Source organism: Miniopterus natalensis, chromosome 5, assembly GCF_054644295.1.
Source record: "Miniopterus natalensis isolate mMinNat1 chromosome 5, mMinNat1.hap1, whole genome shotgun sequence".
In the NCBI taxonomy this organism is placed as follows: Eukaryota; Metazoa; Chordata; class Mammalia; order Chiroptera; family Miniopteridae; genus Miniopterus; species Miniopterus natalensis.
In genome coordinates this window covers 28,463,851-28,486,658 of record NC_142085.1, presented here as the reverse complement: position 1 = coordinate 28,486,658, position 22,808 = coordinate 28,463,851, and the positions used below count along the sequence as shown (strand labels likewise).

At 37.6% G+C, this 22,808-nt stretch overlaps 1 protein-coding gene across 1 annotated transcript in view; it reads left to right on the top strand.

The window, feature by feature from the left end:
* EYS (EGF-like photoreceptor maintenance factor) overlaps nt 1-22,808 on the top strand; it is a 1,117,601-nt gene that overhangs the window by 934,659 nt on the left and 160,134 nt on the right. The window contains 2 exon segments of the mRNA XM_087817245.1: nt 14,512-14,620; nt 21,823-22,040. Coding sequence (XP_087673371.1) covers nt 14,512-14,620; nt 21,823-22,040 — 327 coding nt within the window.

The following is a 22,808-nucleotide window of genomic DNA, read 5'->3' as shown; positions in this document are numbered from 1 at the left end:
TTACAGAAAGAAGAATTATAAATCAGAATTCTAGTTCAAAGCCTTTTCAGACATGCAGCACTGCTCTTTATTGCTAATACAAACTAATGCCTTCAACAGAAATAGAGCTTTCCAAACCAAAACTTCAGAGGTGAGCCTAGAATCCAATTGTAATAGGATATACTAGAGTGAATTTCTGAGAATTTATAGTTGGATTTCCTAATAATCACTTTCTTATATAATTTTAAATCTAATAGAATTTAAAGAGATGAAAGTTAAAAATTTCTTTAAAAGCAAGACAGTGAAACTTAAAAAAAAGAGAGAGAGAGCATTTAGGATACCATGAAAATGCAGTTAGTACACACGAAGAAAAAATTAGAAGCATTAATCTTAGAATTATCCTCTTACTGGCATTACTTTGAGTAACATGTTAGATTTCCCCTGAACGTTTTCAATGATCCAGCTGTCTGTCTTACATGATTCTTTATCCTGATTTCATAGAAGGTATATTACTACTTCATGGCAGGTAAAAATATCAACATATTCAAGGCACCAAAGAACCATAATCAGAGTACCCGCAATTCCTGGCTCTGGTTTTCTCACTCGGTGGTCTGAATGTGTTTGCTATGTCACAGTTGAGTATCTCTCACTGCCCTACATAGTTCCCTTCTTCTCCCTGTGGGTCACAGATGTTTAAGGCTGTAATTGCAGTTATCCTCATGGCTAGAGATCTTCATCAAATTTATCTTTATGGGTTTTTTCCATGCCATACAGTTTGTAGGAACGCCGAGGCTGTTTGAATTCCTCCAACACTGCTGTAGATCTATGACACCAATTGAGTAAACATAAATTAACTGCAGTCCTAGGTGAAGGAAAATTAAATATACTTCAGCTCTTTACTGTTCAAAGAATTAAGAGAAAATAGCCAGGAATGAAGTGTTCCTCGAAGTAGGAACTATTGACCGTTTGAAACAGATAAGTGTTTGCTGTGGGAGCCTACCCTGTGCGTTATAGGGTATTTAACAGCATCTCTGGCCTCTACAGGCTAGCTGTCAGTAACACCACCCACTCCCATCCCAAGTGACAGCCAAAAATGTCTTCAGATATTAACATACATCCCCTGAGGAAGAACAAAAGTGCCCCTGATTGAGAACCCTGCTATTTTTGGTTTTTGTTTGTTTTTTAAAAATATATCTATATTGATTTCAGAGAGAGGAAAGGAGAGGGAGAGAGAGAGATAGAAACATCAATGATGAGAGAGTCATTGATCGAGCCCGCAACCCGGGCATGTGCCCTGACCGGGAATCGAACCCGATCGCCTGGATCCTAGGTCAACGCTCAACCGCTGAGCTACTCCCGGCCAGGCATTTTTGAAGTGCTATCTCTAGCTCAGAGGTTGGCAAGCCACAAACCATAAGCTAATCTGGCCATGTGTGTCCTGTCTTCATATATTATAGCCTGTTCTCATACACCCCATGAGCCTAAGACTGGTCTCCACATTTTTAAAGGATTGCAAGGAGAAGGAAGGAGAAGAATACGCAATAGAGACAGGAGATAACCTGCAGAGCTTCAAATATCTGCTACCTGGCGCTCTACAGGACAAGTTTGCCCGTTCTTGACATGAATAAACTGAGGGTCCAGAAAGTTCAATGACTTGCCCAGTTTCACACATTCTGACATCACATCTAGTTCCTTCATTATTCTCAGCTTTTTACATTTCTGCACTGTATTTTTCACAGGACAATTAGGGTACAAAGCAAGGCTTCCCAGTAAGGACCAGGACAAGTAGAAGGGATTGTCTTCCATGCACTTGAGTTTGCAGTTGATGTTTTCTTTTCAGACTTACTGTTTGGTTTGCACAGTAGGAATCCGTGCAGCATGTTCTCCGGTTTCATTTGTATGACCTGTGGTGGTTTTTGGTGTGTCTTTTTTGGGGGGAACACAATAAAATATTAATATTTTCTATATTATTTTTTATTTATTGTATTGCTAAAATGTTAGAAGCAATATTTTTACCTACTTAATTTTAGAAAATATTGGATCGAATGAATGGATAAACAAAATGTGGTCTATACATACAGTGGAATGTTATTCAGCCTTAAGAAGGAATGAAGACACAGGCTGCCCCATGGATGAACCTTGTAAACTTTATGCTAAAGTGAAATAAGTTAGACACAAAGGGACAAGTATTATATGATTCCATGTACATGAAGTAACTAGACTAGGAAAATTCATAGAGATAGAAATTAATTAGTGGTTGGTTATCAGGGGTTGTGGGTAGGGCAGACTGGGGAATTATTGCTTAACGGATACAGAGTCTCTGGAGTAATAAAAAATTTGGGAAATAGTGGTGGGGGTTACACAACATTGTGAATATGCTTAATGCCACTGAATTTTACACTTAAAAATAGTTAAAATGGTAAATTTTATGTTATATATGTTTTAGCACCATTAAAAACATGGTTACAAAGTTTCATGCAGGTGAAGTCTGGATACCTGAGTGCTGAGAACATGACCAACCATTTGTTTAGCTGGTGAGCATCCACTCTGCTTTTACTTTAAATCAGGGATTCTCAAGACAGGCACTGTTGATAATTTGGGGGCTGAATCCTTCTTTGCTGTCAGGAGCTGTCCTGTGTTTTATAGGACGTTTAGCAGCATTGCTGACCTCTTCATATTGAATGTTAGCAGCATCTTCCTCCTTTTGTTTGACAAAGATGTCTCCAGACATTGCCCAATGTTCCCTGGGGCAAGGGAGGGGGTGGTAAGCAGAACCCCAGTTGAGGCCCACTGCCTTGAGATAATCCATGTATGGTATTGAACCCAGTACCTGGCTTACGAAAATCTTCAATTAACAGTTACTACCACCAAATTAATAAAAATAATAATAATAATAATAAATGGCTTTTGTATAAATGATGGCAGAGCTGTTAAACAATAAAGAAATAGCCTTGTGACGTAATGAGCTCTCTTCCGATAGAATATTCAAACAGGGGTTGAAGGTCATTCTTTCAAGAGAGTCTTCCAGCCCCAGCAGGTTTGGCTCAGTGGTTAGAGTGTCAGCCTGCAGACTGAAGGGTCCCAGGTTCGATGCTGGCATGTACCTCAGTTGCAGGCCCACCCCCTGGCCCCGGTTGGGGCACATGCAGGAGGCAACCAATCCATGTGTCTCTTTCACATCGATGTTTTTCTCTGTCTCTGTCTCTCCCTTCCGCTCTCTCTGAAAAGCAATGGGAAAAATATCCTCAGGTGAGGATTTAAAAAAAAAAAAAAGTATCTTCCATTGAGTAGAAGAATGAACTATGCACCTCGAGTAATTCCAGCTATTAAGTTTTCTTGATTCTAAGTATAGTTTACTCTGTTCCATGTTGGCATTTACAGGTATATGAATGTTAACTGACTGTGAGAAATTCTTCTTTATAAAGTCTGTCCATTACCTCTGTTCTGCTGATAAGAAGTGCACAGAACTGAGTTTCATTATGATGTTTTGCAAAACACCTTGAAGAGAGAAAAGGGGGGGGTCTTTTCTTTTACTAAGTGCTAGAAAGAAAAATAACTTGATTCTTATAAACTTCTACTTCAGTTCTCATTTGGAATTAATCATTTAATCATTTGTGTTTTAATATTACTATTATATCTAGCGATTTTTTTTTTAACTATTACTCCAAGGTATTTTAGGTTCTGGCTGATGTATAGTCTAAATGAGAACACTTTCTCAATTCAGAAAATGCTTCTGAGTAGAGGATGCTTAAGGAGCCTTTAGCAAGGATAGTAAGGTTTCCTCACTTACAGACACTTCTTTGTTCTTCTCTGTATGTTTTCATAATATAATGTAACAGTGATTCTGTAGTCACATAATGCTTGGATTCCTAGGAAATCTTTAAGGACAAAAATGGGCTTTCTCCACCTGTCTGCAGCACCACCATCCAGACCTTTCTTTGGCATAAAGAACTTATTATTTTAACATTCGTATTAGTCTCCCCAAGATCAGGATACTAGGTGGTCAGCTGACTCAAGTTAAAGTAACCAGTGTGGAAATGTTTGCTACACTGATTGTCTGCCAACAAAACATTGGCAGTGGGTAAAAATCTTTGAATATCAAGGTTCTTCTTATCATACATAGTAAATCAAATCCCTCCCTCAAAATACAAGGGGAATGGAAATACAAGGGGAATGTTTTTAGACTTCAAAATGTCAAATGATAAAGGAAGGGAAATTGCCGAATGATTTTTTACCACTTCTTTTCCAGTCACTACTATGACGATATTCACCCCAAGAATCCCTTAGTGTTTGGTGAAATGGGAAACATAATCCCCTTTGCGAACAGGGGTCTGTTAAAATATTCTTATTACTCTATTTGAATTGCAATAAATGCAGATACTAGATTTAGAGGTTTGCAATCGATTTATGTTGATTATATCAGTGTTTTCTGCAAATTAGACTGCACTTTGAAATGTTAAAAGGAGATACACTATTGAATCCTGATCTCATAGCTACTACTCAGCTGAGATATTTGTTAAACTCAAATCATTTGGATTTTCTGTATATCTTAATAAGGTGTCCAGTTACAATTCAATATCTACACATTCTAGTCTCATTTGTCTGAATACCACCTTACCTATTGAACACTGATAGTATTCCAACCCCCAGCTCTTATTTTTAACATTTGTTCCATCCATTTGAAAAAGAAAAACTTTTACTCTGAATTTGTTTATTGTAGTTGCTGCAATAAATTGTCACAAACTTGGTGGCTTAATACAACAGGAATTTATTCTCTCACGGTTCTGGAGGCCAGAAGTGTGAAATCAAGATATCAGTAGAACAATCCTCCCTCCAGGGGCCTCCAGAATGATCCGTCCCTTGCCTCTTCTAGCTTTGGGTCACTGCTGACATTCTTTGGTGTGTCTTGATTTCACTCCAATCTCTGCTTCCATTTTCACCTCAAAACCCAGTTCTGTCACTTATGGTCTATGTGACCTTGAATAAGTTATTTCACCCCTTGACTCCTCAATTTTCTCATTTTTAATGGGAAAATTGTTTCTACTTAACTCATGTGCTGAATGCTCTTCAGTATTGTAAAGTACTTGGAATAATGCTTGGTTCATAATAAATAAGGCAAATAATTCCATTATATTCCATTGTAAGAAGTCATTGCTAATAATAATATATACCTCATGAAGGTCTCTATCAGTTTGAAATGATCTGTTTCAGTCTCTCCTGGTTGGTTAAGTGTCACTTACAATGGGTAGGAGGTAGGACAGATCAGCATGAAGGCACCAGATGCTGGACTGGGGCTCACTAAAGAAGGGCAATAGAGCTAAAGATGGAAGGAAAGATGGTTTCCTTTTTTGTGTGTTTGTTTGTTTGTTTCCTATAAGCAACAAAGCTAGGCACTCCTTGAATTCCTTGCTTTCATTTTTGCCTCACAGGCCTGGCAATCAAGTGGTCCCACAGTGTGTTCTCTAAATAAAATCTTTGCAGCATTGCTTGCTAACTCAGTTTGGATGAGCCTTGAAGATGTAGCGCAAACCCAACAGCCCTCATTAACACTGACCTACACTGTCGCTGCTGGCCCAACCCGATCCCTCCGGTTCAGTGACAGCCCACCTCTCAGAGAAGGACAGTACCTTTCCTCCTCACCGTGTGGGACCCTTCAGAAGACAACTGCTTTACCCACCCCCACTTTTCCACCAAGGGTGTTCTGTATGTTCTCACACAGCAGGCATTCATTCGTCTATTGAAGGAGTAGGTCCACTGTAAGCTGTGTTCAAGATCCTTTACCTGAACACTAATTTCTTCTAGGATTTGTTTTTCACACAAATTTTCCTTCTTTCTTCCACACTGATTTACCTGTATTAAAAATTACCTTAAATCATTTTTTGATTAAGACTTTATGTCTTAATTAGCACAGATTATATATTTTAGAGCTTATAATATTTCTTTGTCATCATGGGCCTATGAGCCCTGTAATAATTTAGTTTTCTGTTTGTATCAGGTCATACAAAACTGGCAAACCACCTCCAGCTATCAGTGATTTGTCTCTCCTGGTGAGATGATGTGGGTTTTAGTTCCACTTCCCATATTTCACACATCATCTTCTGGAAAAATTTCAAAATGTTTAGTGCAATTGTTTTTCTTATCAGAAACAACTTTAGAATGTGGTGTTGTCTCTATTATAAGGGCGAAAAACAGAGCAGTTTTTCCATCATCATGATCACTTAAATTCCCCCTCAGTCTTTACATTGAGAGTGCTTTCATGGAAGCTATTAATAAGAAATGGACTCAAAATTAAGGTAGTGCTACTAATTCTTCCTTTAATAATTAAGCCCAAATTTTGGATTCATCAATTCCATCTATTTTTATATTGGTTGAATTTTTAAATTTTTGCTTGTCTGATTATCTTCAAATCAAAAGCCTTCTAGGGTAAGAATCTGGCTTCCCTTTTCTTCTGTCCCATCAGAAATTTTAAAGATGGGCAAGCCATGTTTGGCAAAGGGTATGAGGACAGCTAGAGAGCGAAGTGGCGTACCCAAAACCCCAGAAACCATGAAGAAAAAGTTATATACGGTATAAGAATGAGAAATAGGTGTAGTTGCTCAGAGAAAATTAAATAAGCAAGGGACACCTGCATTGCTAGCTGGCAAAGAAATATGAAACCGAAGAGGTATTGATCTGGGGCACGGCTTGCTGGATCACACTATGGCCTTTTTACACTTGGAGTGATAAGAATATTTATAAGTTTGGCTTAGAGAGTGCTTCTGAAATTTAAATCTTTTGCATCTGCTAATCCACTCTTTCTTTGTATCATTTAATAGAAGGTAGAATTGTTGACGACTTCATTGGATTAAACATAAAACTATAAATATTGTAACATTAAAATATTTTATGGTATAGATGGGTAGATATGGAGATAGAGAGAGACATAGATACATCTCAGTTAAAATGCCCTGCCAGGAAAGTCACATGCTACAAACAATAAACCATGTGGAAACTAGCATTCAGAAGACAAGAACGCTACACATTTATTGTTAATATAAGGCAACTTAAAAGAAAGAATGAGGCAATGCTCACTGTAACATCAAAAAAAATGGCAGGGACACAGATGGCCTTTTCCTGAAGAAACCTTGTCTTTAGCTTCTCTCATAACCTAATAGAACTGAATCTCTACTTGCCCATACCAGAATTGCTTTTTATTCAAATGTGGTAAAATAATCTATTTCTTATCAAATGAGTTTTTCCATGTGCTATTTTAACTTGGAAAACTTCAGTCTCTCAAAATATGTTTGTATGAAAGTTTAGCTGTTGGAGAGGAAAGGATCAGGAATCAATATTTTTAACTGCTGAGTTTGTATTGAATGCTCAGTGGATTAGATACAACTGTAGCCCAAAATTGCTAAAAACAAACTGAGCCAATAATAAGTATTAGAAATGAAGGGTAAAATTAAATATTACCTGGTATTTGTAAACTGAATATGTGTAGGTTTTAAGGGTAATATTCTCAAAATCCACATTCATCGCCAGAGTAACTTGATCCAATCTAGAGCTGTGAACTAATAGATTATAAATAAAGTCTCATTTTCTACTAAAATTCCCAATGAAATGCCAACAGTGAAGTTGATTTTTGCAACTCTCTCAATGTCCTTGTTCCAAGTGAATGCTTGAACCCTACTAAGAAATATTTAAGAAACTCAGTGATTTCCTGGTCTGTGTTTAACAACCAGCTCTCAGGGAAACGGGTAGGATAAGGGGCTGATTTGATTGGCACCATCTGCCAATTTCCCAGACACAAATACTGCCACTGTGGCCAATTTCAAGCTACCAACACGAATCTGCTGATGTGATGTTGGGAAGGGATACACAGAATCGGCTCTCGCGAGCCAGTGCTAGCCCGCCCCAGCTCACCATTGACACTTCTATCCAGCATGTTCATGTGGGTTAAAGCCAGATGTCAGGTCAAAAAACAGCAACATTTCTGGGTGCAAATTTCAATTTGTGTAATTATGATGATCATTATGTGAATGTTTGCTGGGTAGAAAAAAAAAGCTAAAAAAGAAGAAGGGAATTCTAGCCATCTACACTTTGGGAGGAGCTTCCGAGAGACCATAAGTCTGTAGAGTATGCTATAGATCCCACTGCACATGAATTGGACACTGGTCAGAAGTAAACTCCCAGTTCTAGGAATAGCTCTGATACCTCATGGCAGCTGGGTGGACGTTCCCTTGGCAGCTGCTCTGGTTAATCAAGGGTGTGAATGAAGCTCCTGCTTCAGCAGGGCTCAGACATAATCACAGATCCTTCTTTTAATATCAGTGCTTCACAGGATAAAGGCTTGGTTTTCTCTGTAATTTATTATTAATTACAGTTGGGCTGTCAGTCAGAGGAAAGGCTAATAAACAAAATAACCTAAAACCAATGACCATCTCCTAACTATCATCCAGAGACAGGAAGTCTGACCAACTCCTTGGTGCTCTGAACACAAAGTGATGCTTTCAGTGTGTTTATGTTGTTTTTATTTGGCAGAGAGCCTAACACTCTGGCTTTTGTGTCTGATCTTTTTCTACACTGTTTTAACATGTAAATTGTGCTGAGTCGCACAGACAGCCTCAAGAAACAGGGCTGTGTTGATAGGGCCGTATAAAACCATTACATCATACTCTTAAGCTGCATCTTCCTAAATGTGCTCACACAGCCATGACATTCGCATCAGGACCACGAACTGGTAAGGAAAGCTGTATGTCTCTGGACAGTTTCATCCATACTGCCTGATGTATAATCTTTTAAAGATATTTCCCCATGCTTTCCTGTTGCAAACAGGGAGCTAAAACAATCGCACCACCAATTAGATTGTATCTTTGTGGGGACCAGGTGCCTTTCGGTCCCTTCATCTCTTCCATGTACTTTTACTGCCATCTGCTGATAGGAGTCTCCCATCTCAGGTATCCTTGTGCAGAGTTATTAAAACTTCGGGCTGAGCTTGAAGATCACCACTGCTAACAATTGAAGTGAAGCCCTCTCGGTCTTAAGTGTAGCCTGAGAAGATTCTTTTAATGAAAGTTCCAAGCTGGAGCTTAATGTGCATGCTGTCCATTCGCTTCTGAGCAATACTTCCATGTGGTAAACATTAAGACTGGTTATTATTGGTCAGAATAGTTCATTCGGAGGCCCGTTTAACTGCTATCTATACTGCAAGTTATCCATGCAGAGAACTTGTTTTGCATTCTTTTTTTTTTTAATTTTTAATATTTTTGTTGATTTTAGAGAGGAGGGACTAAAAATTTCGTATTTTATTAAGTGAACCCACGAAAAACTGCATTGAGTTGTGCACTTAAAGTTTGTACACTTTATGTTTGGTAAGCATCAATAAAACATTCTCTTAATCCTTGCCTGAGGATATGTTTTTATTTATTTTAGAGAGACAAGAAGGGAAGGTGAGAAAGAGAAACATCAATCAGTTGCCTCCCTCAGGACTAACTGGCAATCAAACCCGCAACCTTTTGGTTTATGGGAAGATGTTCCAACCAACTGAGCTACCTGGCCAGGGCTTTGCATTCATTTTTAAAGTCTAATTCAGGTAAATAAAGCAACTTACTAGCAAAATTCATTCGTGGCCAAAATTTAAAATAGACAAGCTAACATGACTGCAGGCCAATAGCCAAACCTAGTGACAAGACAAAGAACATTTATATTTTGCACCTGTGAAAGCAGCACTGTCGTCAGCTTTGCAATATCCCCAGAAGCAGCGGGTGCTGTTCAGTTTGTTACTGCTGTATCATGGTTTCAAAACTCTGTAGCTACTGCAGTTATGCATGAGCTATGTTTTGTGAGCCTTCAGCACTGCACTACAATAGTCCTTTTAAGTATTTAATTTCATTATGGTTTAATGCCAGTGACTCATAAAACTCCCAGATTTTTTTTGACAAATCAAACATAGGTACCTTAGAGAAGAAAAATAAATCCATACTTCCTGTTTATCTCTAGAAAGCAAACAAGCCACTTTACTTACATGCTTTTGAAATACACCACTGAAAAATAGGGTGAGACAGATGCATGGAAATGCCTTTAGCACAAAACAAACCCGAGATGTAAGAAGTCAAATAAATTAGTCCTTCCAAATTTAAAGCCTGCCAAGTCATAAAGGCACCTCCAAATGGCTTGTCTCGTTTTTCTTCATTCTGCCTCTCACAAGTTAAAGATTACTTTCTACTTGCACAGCCCTTCAAAGACAAGGACTTGGTTTGATCTTTATAATTGTATTTTCTTATTGTGAATGAAAAAAATGTGGGAATTCTAGTCAAGATGACTCCATAACTTCACATTTTGATGCTCCTTCTTAGCATCAAACACATAGCAACGATGGAGAAGTTTTTAATAAAAGAGATAACTGAAAATACAAAACAAGGAAATATCTTCCAAACACAACAAAGAGACAAAAATGCAAAACAGCAAAAGAGGTAACACGCAGGCCTGCCCTGATACAGGCTGGAAACAGGGAAGCTCCGTTTCCGTAGAGCTAAGGGAACTAAAACTAGTCTCTCGGGAATATTTGTGAAAGATCACACACACACACACACACACACACACACACACACACACAAGATCACACACACACACACACACACACACACACACACACAGAGTCATCTGGGATTCTGACTTTTAGCAAGCTGCCAGCACAGGACGAAAACAGAACACAAAGTGTCATGAGCAGAAATTTAACAAACAATCCTTTTTGGCTCTGTGAATGGGCCTGTGATACCTTTAATACCACCAAAGGACAGAACTACCAAAGGTCCATGACCCAAGGCTACAGGGAGTTAAAATGGCAAGGGATGGGGGGGGGGGGAAACAACACCAACACCCCCCACTCACCACGAGCCCGCACTTGGCGAGACTGAGAAAGGAAACAGGCAAATCAGCAAATGACAAGTGAATCGCTCTAACAAAATCACTGTTATGGAAAAGTCGGACCAAACGTAAAAGAAGTATTTTTAGGGTGCTAGAAATCATAAATGAAAGAATAACACTTATGTGAAAGGAGAAACTATCAACGCAAATTAACACCAAAAATGTGGAAAGGGTTCAGAATATTGGGGATTAAACAATATATTCATTGAAATGTATAACTCAATAGAAGAAATGCGCCTGGAGACCCTGAGGGTAGGGCAGAAATAGTGCCGAGGAAAAACATAGGCTAGAGAAATGAAGAGAGTATTTTTGAAAATGAAAGCAAGATTAAGACATTTAGAGAATAACTTCACAGGATTTCTAAAAATGTGTAATATAAGTTCTAGAAAAACTCCAGAAAAAGAGATGTCAGAGAATGTCCGAAAGCAATGTTTGAGGTGACTCAGGTGAGAACTTTCCAAAATTGAAGGAATATGTAATTCTTGAGATCAAATGTGCACTCGGAGTATTAAGAAGAATAAATAATGACTGATCCACACCTAGGCTCGTTATCACAGATAAAGAGATGATCTTAAAGCGGTAGAAAGAAAAATTAAAAGAACAAAAGAGCTGCCTTTAGATGGACCTCGGCAACAGATTGCAGAAAATAATTGTGTACTATGTTTAAAGTTCCAAAAGAAAAAAACCTGTAAAATTGTATACATAGTTAAACTATTATTCAAAAGTGATATGAAATGTGATATGACTGTGAGTTTCCTATCCACAAATTCTCATTACAAGCACGATGAAAGATGTACTTAGCAAGGAGACTGATGGATAGATGTACCTGGAAGGAAAGCATGGAATCCTGGAAAATACTGAATTATTTAATCCTTGATTTGCTTTTTATAAAAACTAATTTTTTGGCTTAAGAGGTGAAATTGAAAAATATTGTGTGTTCAATCTCAAAATTTAGAAAATGCAAGTAAACAAAAGATACAAATTAACAATCATTTTCATTCCACATGTAAAGATAGCCACTGTTAATGTTAGTGAAAATAGTTCTGGGTTAATCGCCTATGCATATTTTTATTAAAATGCTATATCATCCAAATTGTCTTTATCTCTTTTTACATTTTATACAAATATATTTCCATCCCATTAACTATAGCTCCTATTTAAAAGCTGAATAGAATTCCATTATATAAAAGGACTTGATTTAGTTCACCAACTCACTCTCCATTGTTTACATTTTTACAGCTCTTCCCTTGGAAGCATTATAAACTTCTAGTTTGAGCAGGATTTTCTAAAAATTTTAAATAAACTGTCTTTTCCAAATCTCAATGTTTCTACCAAATTGCTACCTAAAGACTATAAATCTAACCAACCAGGATGTTAAGGACTCTGTAAAATATGTCTGTTTCACCACGTTTTAATTTTTTAAATAATGCAACCCGAGGATTTCATTTTGAATTCCATTACAAGCAATGTTAGCAGAAGTAGATGAACACCTCATCTTGACTGTGCAATTTATTTTCATAAAAATCTCTTTAGAGATCCCTGTCTAGTCAGCAAATAATTGCTTTAACTCTGGATTTTAATATTAGCACTGAATGATTTATGTACATTAAATAATGTGATTCTCAGTAACCATTTATGAGCTAGGAATGATTATCTCCCTTCTGTGGATAATCACACGTCAGGGAAGAAAGGTTAAGTGGTTTGCCTAAGATCACTCAGCCAGTCAATGGATTTTCTCAAAATATGATCCTTGAGTTTTTAAATCATTAGATTCGGCTGGCCTCAGCAATACTTGAGAGACATAAGGGATATGCACTTAGATTTTTCCTCAAATGATTTATGTGGCATAATGTCTAATTTGTTTATAGAGCATTTTTTGTTTCTTATGACATACTTTGGTCTGTCAGCAAATATAAGGCATAAAAATGTACGTGATAAGAATCTACATGTGGAAAAATCTTCTGGTGGAATTAGAGTATCCATTTCTAAATTAGTACCTAGACTAAGCAGATACTAGAAACAACCATTTGATGGAAATTTGGGGGGAAAGGAAGGAAGGAACAGAAAGCAAGTAGAGTAGAGAGGCTTCCCTTTGTGGATCTGCAGCTCAGGGTTAGAATTAATAGGCTCTAAATGAAACAAGGAGATTTTTTTCTGAATAAGAATACGTGCATTACCTCAGCACTATTCTATCTGCAGTATAAAGCATCGTAGACGTTCACCTGCCCATATCAACTAGGATGGCAGCTGTGCTTCGTAGATCCTCACCATTTACAGTTCACACAAACGGGACGCTCTGGAAGCTACTACAGCACTAGAACTTTCAACAGGGACCTGATCAGAATTCGAAGTGACCTTGGTAAACTAGAGTAGAGGCCAAAAAAGTAGTGGAATCATGTATTGCCAGGGCCATTAGATTTGTATTTCTAGGGAAGAGGGAATCAGCGGACAGTTGTCTCTTCTGGAACGGAGAGGGGGAAAGGGCCGTTCCAGTTTGTTTTCTCATTCCGCTTATCCTCTAAAGTTAATTTTAAGAAAAAGTATTGGTAAATGATTTAACCAATGACTGCTTAATAAAACTGACTTTTTATTTGGGAAGTAGAATTACCAGCTGACCCTGTTTGCCTGAAATGTCCCTGGTTTTAACACAAAAAGTCCCATGTCCTGGGAACCCGCTCAGTCCTGGAAAAATTATGGCAGTTGCTTAAAATTAAAAATAAAAATTAGGTGTGTTCATTGTCCAAAATTTAGAAAATACAAGTAAGCAAAATTGAGCATTAAAATCATTCACACGTTCAATATGCAGAGATTGCCACTGTTAGTGTTAATAAATGTATTTCCTATTATCTCTATGAAGTAGACTTCATAACAGTGCAAGTCACTATTATTACATATGTCAAGTAATGGTAATATCATTCAAATTGTCTTTTAAATTTTTATTTTAAAAATATGCTAAGTACTTTAATATATGTAACTTTTCTGATTGCATCACTCTGTAATTCTGATAAATTTTCAATTATGTATTAACCATTTCCGCCATTCATTCTACAAATTCCCCTAACCTTATACTTTCCTTTATCTCTGAAACGCAGTACCAGCCAGTACATTAGCAGCATGCTTTCTGAGTTCTGATAACTGTATCACAGTGTAATCTCACTGCTCAGGGGTATGCAGCCTTTCATTTCTTATTCCATTTCTATTTCCCCTGTAGGCCAGGGAGGGGAAATTTCTACCTAGGGAGTTTAGCATCATTTAACGTTGATGTTACTTGTCCAACAGTGTCCTACATGAGTGAGACCATATGTCGACCACATTTAACACAAAATTTATCAATACCTACTTAGACACAGAAAGTTCTTTTTGCTTTGTGGGGTTTCACTTTCTGAAAACATTTCAAGCCCTGATTTAAAGACAGGAGGAGAGAAGGAGAATACAGTGCAGTGTTAGAAAAGAAATATATCTTTTATCTAACCTAAAAGGTTCACACTTGGTTGAGGCCATATTTCAGGATTATTGTGATCCAGAAAGTAGCTCTCTCATTGAGGAAGTACTTACCATCCATGTGTGAAGGTACCCTGTTCATGCCAATAGCACCTACATTAATGGCCTCTTCTTTTTTATTTCTAGCTTCACAATGCCTGCTGGCAGCCCTGGGGTGGCCTGTATGATTGAAATGACTGCAGATGGAAAACCTCCAATACAGAAGAAAGACACGAAAATATCCCATGCCTCTCAGGTAAGCATGCCTATATCCAGTTTCAAACATTACTAAATGCTCCCTCAATGTTTCAAATAAGTATCTTTAAGTTGTTGTGTTAATCATATTTTTATTGGACAAATTCCTTGTAAAAGCTCTCACCAAAACAGCAGAATATTTATCTCTGATGCTTTAGGTATAATTAAATATATTTAATGTTGCCTGTCACTATAAAAGTTTTATTAAATTTAGCATGAAATTGATTTTCTCCTCAAACTTGGCATTTAATATATTATGCTTGATTTAAGAAAAAGCTCAAGAATCTGGAAAGATTAGCAAGATACAAAGCAGTGCTTAAAAACTTACGTTTTTATAGAACATGGTAGTGCTTGTACCGTGCTGTTAAAAAGTCCATTCTCCATTGGATAGATTTATGTAGGCCAGGATATTTTTCTTAGAAACATTGAATGAAGCTAAATTGAAACAAGAGAGGATGTGTGTCCCTCCAGAGACTAGGCAATTTGCTGAATTCTTTTATTTTTAATGATGTAGTTGATTCCACACTTCTTAGTATGACTTTACAGCAATACATTTAAGATAAAGAATTCCTGGTTCATTTGATCATCATGGAGAGTTAATCTGTATAATTAGATCTCCAAAGTGCTAATTTTGATACACATTAATGCTTGCAGTGTGTAGTGCCCTAATGAATTGAAAATTTCATTTTAGTTCCTTTTTTTTCCTACATAGTCTCTGTCGAGTATATGCAGGCATTTAAAGGAGGCGCATGAGAACATCTAACATTTGCATAAGCACATTACATTTTCCAAATTATGGACATATATATTGTCACATCTGATCCTCACAAGAACCCTCCAAAGCAATAATGATGATCCCTTCCATAAACCCAAGGAAAATGAGTCATATGTCCAAAATTTCATAGTGAGGGAAATAGAGACTTGACCCAGGTTTTCTGATCCACGACCCTTGTTTGTTCCTTTATAATACACTCTGCTGTTCTTCACCTGCTGCACCAAATTCAAAACTGTCGGGCAGAATGTTAAGTAGGAATAAAATTGGTGTTCATGGTTTAAGAAGTCATGCTAGAGCCCAAAATGGCCAAATGTTTAGATTCAAGACATAGAATATTCAAATCATGGAAAATAGAGTGGTACCTCGGTTTTCGAATGTCTCCGTTGACGAACATTTCAATTTACGAACGCCGTAAATCTGGACGTGAATGCTTCGGTTTTCGAACACGTCTCGGAAGTCGAACATGCCACATGGCTTCCGCTGAGGGCAATATCCTAAGGCCTAGCTGTCGGCTGTTGATCCCTACATTTTCGAACATTTCAGAACTCGAATGGTCTTCGGGAACAAATTAAATTCGAAAATCGAGGTACCACTGTACATGAAACACTAATAGTTTTTTTTTAATATCCAATGTGAATATTCAGTGTGATTTTATATTTATTAATTCCTTATAGTCATCCATTTTTACATTAAAAGCTTCATATTTTTATAAATAACATACAATATACTACTAACATAGTTATCAATGGATCATATCTTTAATAAAGAGAATTCAACAAATGCTCGATAAATATCTTTTTATTGTTGAAAATGGTAAATATGTCTTATAGCTGTAGCCTTTGTGACAAATCGGTCTCCTCACCCTTTAGGTTGACTGAATGAAACACCGATCAGAATGCCCCAAGTAATACATATGCACACACAAAGAGCAACACATGGGAATAGAATTTATGATTAAAGTGAAAAACATTTGGATAGTTTTAGGGTGGTAAAGAGACAATGCACTTAGGCTCTCTAAAGTTTTTTTACAACATTCTGCCTCCTTGTGTTCATCGCAAATCAAGTGCTCTGAAGTCTGAGTGAATCACTGCTGCCATCTAGAGTGGTTAGCCCAGGGCTCATGTTAGTCCCCCTTGTGGAGGCTGTCTGTCGTGAGTTCTCACAGACTAGACCCCAGTCCTGGAGGTATGGTATATAATAGACTCCTGGAGCCAGCCTCCAGTTGTTTGTTCTGAGTACACCTTTTACTACCTCCTTTTCCTCTTTTATTACAATGAGAAGATGGTGGAAATTTGTGGAATAACGGTGTAAGTGCTGAGGATCTTGTGAGCTGAAGTCACTTAATTTTAAAAGTCATGAAATGTAATACAAACTACTAAAAACAGGTTCTAACCCTGCTCATTATAATATAGTAAGAGATTTTTAAGTAGATTATAATGCATCTTGGTGTAAGCCTCTTTGAGTTCATTATTGTTCTAGTCCTTTGGGTTCCCAGATTTGAAAAGTTATGTCATCAAATAAACATTCTGCCCCTGTCTCTCTCTTCTTCTTCTGGGGCTCCAATAATGCAAATATTAGTCCATTTGATGATGTCTGGTAAAGCCCTCAGACTTTCTTTACTCCTTTTTAATCTTTTTTTACTTTTGCTCCTTTAACTGGGTACTATAACTTGGCCTGTCTTCAAGTCTGCTGCTTCTTTTTTCTGCTTGATCAAGTCTTCTGTTGAACTCCTCTCATGAATTTTTTAATTGAGTTTTGTATCTTCAGCTCTAAAATTTCTGTTTGATTTTTTTATTCTATTTTCTCTTTATTGATATTCTCATTTTCTTCATGATTCATTTTCTTGAGCTTATTGAGCAACTTTATAACAGTTATTTTTAACTTGTCAGGTCATTCATACATCTCCATTTCTTTGGGGTTGGTTTCTGGAGATTTATTTCGTTCCTGTTTCTTCTTGTGCTTGTCACTTTGTGATGGGATCCCCCATCTGAAAGAACAGCCATCTCTCCCAGTGTTTATGGAATGGCTTAGTATCAGAAAGGACCAACACCAAATAGCCCAGCTAGAGATCCTGGGACCCTCTTAAGTCTTTACTATGGATGTGTTTTCTCTAGACTTGTGTGTGTAAATCCTGTATTATACACATTTACCAATGTCTTTTTTGGATGTGCCTGTAATCTTTTGCTCCCTCTGCTGGCTGTATGCAGTACTGCAGGTTCTCTAGAGCTGCCACAAGCAGCCCAGTTTTCTTTTGTTCTCAGCAGCCTCCAAGTTTCTAGACTATGTTAGGTCTCATCAGAGCTCCAGATGAAGCAAAATAGAAACTAGTCTCTCAGGAAGGCCCCTGAAAATCCAAAATGTTAGAAGCAGGTTCCACTCTTCTCTACCCACACCCACCCTGGCCCCAGGAAGAGGCCACTGAGCAGAATCAGTCTCTGCTGTGTCACATTCTCTGGGGAAGCAGGACACCATCTAGCTCTCTTGTTTTTAGTAATACCCAGGCATCTAGAGTATTCTAGGTTCTGTCAGTGCTCCATGACAGGGGATACAGAAACCCATTCTTCAGGTAGCCTTTGAAAAGATGTAATTTTGGATACACATTCCAGCTCTTTCCATCCCCGGGGAGAAGTCAGGAGTTGGGGGTTTTCACCTACTCTCTCCCACTGAGGTGGAGGAGGGACTATTCCAAGTGAATACATGATGGTCATCTTTGTTCTCGGTGACCCCAACCTGGCAGCCTTTCCTGTCAGCACTTAGATTCAGATAGATAGCAATTAATCCCTTAGGCGGCATCCTGAAAAGTCTACACATAGGATATATGTCTTAGTTTTCTATTTCCCCCAGAGAGAAGCTGGAAACTGGGAGTTTTCTCTCAGTCATGCCCCCAATAAGCCTAGAGGAGGTCTATGGTGAGTGAGTCCCACATATGTCCTTACTGGCCTCAATACAGCTGGTTTCACAGTTGCTTAGGGTATAAGTGCTTCTCAGCTGAATCTACACACCTCACAAGGAGACTCTGTGTATTGTTGAATCAGTGTCTCCACGAGGGAAGGAAGGAATATCTGGAGCTTCTTATTCTGCCATCTTACTGACCAGAAAGCTGCTCTTTTCTGACTATTTAATTTCTTTATGATTTATTTCCCCAGGTTACATGTAACTTCCTTATAGACAAGAATAATCTCACACCCTCCTTTTCTGTCTCTACTTCCCTATATCCATGTGCTCACAGGATAGCAACTCCATTTATTGATTACTAAAGTTCAGTTATTCCTTCAACAAGGTGAGAAGATATTATTTTGAAAATGTTCTTTAGCCTGAAAAGCCTTAAGGACCAAAGATTAACTGTGAAGTATGGGACCAGTGAGGGTTTCACCGATATTTTTCAAATTAAAAAGTAATCCTTTGTGTGAGCTCCTTGATATTAATCTCATATGTAACTCAAGAACTTCCATATAAGCACTGCCCTGTGCTATATATACATATGGGGATATATTAGTGTTAAAACCATATTAATACTCCTTCTTGGGTGGTTTTCAGTGAAGACCCCTCCAAATGCTGAATCTGACAAACTAGCACGTTTCTAAGGCAACTCAAAGCATGAGAAGAGACCTGAAAGCCAAGTAGGATACTGAAGAAAGGCAGAATTGAGTTTCATGAATCAGGTCATTGTATACAAACTTGTATCAAGCCTCCTACATGCAAGGTGCTGCTACAGACTCAGAGAATCCCAAGATGAAGAGGGGTGGAGGCTCAGATTAAAAGAGGGTATAAATTAATATAAAAGAGACTGCAAACTCACAGATTACCATGTTATTGGGGGAGAGAAGAGACTAACAGCAAAGGGATGGAGGGTTTGGATAAATACTGCTTCTGCCTCTTAATTCCCTTTCATTTAATATCTATAAGCAGTCTTAAAGAATTTAAGGCTTAAATCACATGTGAAAAGTTATTGTTAAGTAAATCTTCTTTCCAAACACTTTACCCAACATCTCTTATCTACCTTTATTCCAAGACCCCATGTCTCTGGTTTTGAATTTGTCTGCATGCAATTCAGATGATATTAAAAACAAAAATCTGCAATAACACTAAATAGAAGTCAGTTCGTTTCAGTTTATATTCTTGGATAAAGACAAGTATACTCTGATAGTTCATCTTAACCAAAAAATACATTTGCAGTTACCTTCCTATATTTCATTAACACAGAAGTTATTTAACTTCGGACAGACTTGAGAATGTAAAACAAAAGTGAACATTGGATTGAGATATCATAACAGAAATGTATGTAGTACCCCAATATCTAAATTTAAATGAAGATAAAACAGAAAAGAGATAAAGCAACTTCTTACCCATCTTCCCCTCACTCCAGTTTTTTAAAAGTTTATTCCCTTTTGCTTATGTTCTCATTTTATTCCCACATATTATAAAAGAACACAATATTCTTGCTTTAAAGAGAAACTCTGAGAGGAAAGGGAATGCTCATTCATTCTTGTCAGACATGGAGTCCTTTCCCCTCAGTCACCATTTATATTTTTCATTATCTTGATGATTCCTCCTTGATTGTCCATGTCTGTTCTCTGTGGTTTTAGCTTGTAAGATCATATCTTGATGTCAGACTCTATTCTCCATAGTCTGATTCACAAGAAGTTATTAGAAAAGACTTATTTTAAAGACCTGTCTTCTTAGGAATGATTGTACACACAATAGGCAGCTCTTAGATAATTGAGAGTCTGGGGATAGAGGAAGTCAACCATTTTAATGGTTATCTATGTGCAGTCAATGACAGCTGGGGTTTTTTGGACATTTCAGGGCTCCGAGTAAGTTTGAGACTCAGATCAGAAGAAATACAAGAGCCATTTATTCCCATTGTTTGGGTGTTTTTTAATGGTCTAATACATCATAGGTAGCTCTATAGCCTTTCCCTCTGATCTGCCTACTGCTGACATTAGAGGGGAATATTCTCTCATCTTCTATCAGTTTTATGCTAAAACAGCACACTTGTCAAAGCAGTGAGAGGTTTGCTGCTCCAGGTGTGTGATCAATACGCAAAGATGTCAGAGATCCTCAGTGAGAGGAAGGTCGCAGCCGTGGTTCGCTGAGTCTGCAGGTTCAGGATAGATCCCAGATTGCATTAGCAGTGAGTCACTTATCTTAGGTGATAAAAGAGCTCTGCTAATAGTTTGTTAGAGTAATTGATATAAATGGACGTAGCATATAAAAAAGAACATGAAAACAAATAGACGCACCCGTGTGCTGCATGCGGGCTCTGTAAATACACCTTGAAACTTCCACCCCGCTATACCCAACGGTACTCATCCTCTGGGGGGTTGTATGTAACAGACCTATATGAAGTGCTTAGGGAAAAAAATAAGGAATGCTCCTAGGAGCAGAGCCTGAGTCACCAGAAAAGAATAAAAGCTCAATTAATAGAATTAGTTTGATCTGTTACGTGTCATGGAGATGCTTTGATGTTCCTAGGATTGCACATGCTTCTGTTCTCTAAAAGCACATTTGCATTAAACCAAAAAATAGTGGTATAAATATTAACTGGGCATCTCCCATCCTCTCCTCCCACCAGAGTCATAGCTTAATTATTTGGCTCTCGTTTTTGAATTCTTACAATGACAGTTTTCCATTTAAATGTATCTGTAATACCAAATTAAATACTTCCTGGCATCAGCTTGGCCCGAGTGAGTGAGTTTGGGGATCGTAAGCACATCAGAGACATAAACCACACCAATGCGGCTGCACGGACCTGTCATACGCGTAACAGCCCTGAAGGGCACAGCCTCATTACCAGTTCATCCAGACTTCAACCGTAGCTCATAGACTCCTGTTGAGAAGAGCCGCATTTATGTACATCTAAACGATAAAGATGCAATTTATTTGTGTTGCTGAGGGATTAGAAAGGAGAGATTAAGTAGCAATTTATATCATGCAAATGATTTTATCATCATTTTAGTCCATGAGTATAAGCTCTATTTCAAAATAAGGTCACATTCTGAGGTACTGGAGGTCAGGACTTCCACATATGAAGGAGGGGTTGGGTAGCACAATTCAATCTCTGACAATAATTAAATAACAAGGTTTCATTTTCTTTATCAGTTATTATTTGGTAATGTTCACATTGAAATGCAAACCCTTGAGTTCCAAAATACATTTCAAATAATCAATCAGCAAGTTTTGTCAAATGCCCAATTTTGTACTAAATTTTATTAGCTACTGTGAGAGATACAAAAGAAATATTAAATAAAGCCCCTTTTCTAAAGTAACTTATCTTACCTCCCCGTAGGGTTGACAAAACTAGCCAAGAATGGAAACCTGTTTAACACAGAAGAATATTCAATTACAGAACAAAATATCCTAGGCTTTTCTACTATGATTTAACACTTTATAAGAAGGGGGGTTTTTTATTGTTATTTTTCCTACAGGTACATATGGAATCAATGTTCCTTGGCCATATTCCTGAAAATGTTAAGATTCCTAGGAATGCAGGCTATATTTATTGGTTCAAGGGCTGCATTGGAGAGCTTCAAGTGAACAACAAAGAATTCCTCATTGTTGATGAAGCACTACGTGGAAAGAACATTGAGAACTGCCATGTCCCTTGGTGTGCTCATCAATGCCACAGCAATGGCACCTGTGTCAGGTTAGTATTAGCCCCCTGATCTCCAACCTATATTTCATGATTCCAAATTCTTAAAACTACAAAACCAGCATCATTGTCATCTGGGTGACAGAAAGAAAGGTCTAGAACATCCAAGGTTTTGTATGCATCACCTAGGTGATGCGCACATCTGGTAGATACTTGTTTGCTCAGAGAAATTTTTATATCATGGCTCCAGTGGCAAGAAATCCCTGACCTCTGGAAATAACTAGGTAACTGGACCTGATTTTGACCATTTTAATTGGATCCACATGTAAGTTTACTAAGGTGTTATGCTTTTTAAAAATATGAATGGGAGATTATTAATCATTGCTAATGGGTTTGATGTATTAATTTTTATTGTATTTGTTTTTGCTTCTACTTACATCTCTAAAATTAGAGGTGGAGAAAAAGTACCTATATCTATTTCTTCTTTTTATTTGCAATCCCATGTATATGTTTCCTCCTTCAAGTAAAGAGTCATCATGTTTATAAGCTTAAGATCTTAATTAAAATTACTTTCTGCTCCACTAAAATGTCTTAAGTGACTCAGCCCTGAGGGAGTCTCATTGGGATAGTGTAGAACATAATCCCAAATTTCTTCAATCCTCTGAGAAGTCTTTATTTCAGGGCTGTCAATAATGACAGAGTGGAAGCAGACACATGTACAGATTATAATAATTCAAGTCAAGGAAAAGCTGACCAAATCTCACAGGATATATCTTAATTCACTTCAGTGATTCTAAGGGGGGAAGCTATCAAGTCATTAAT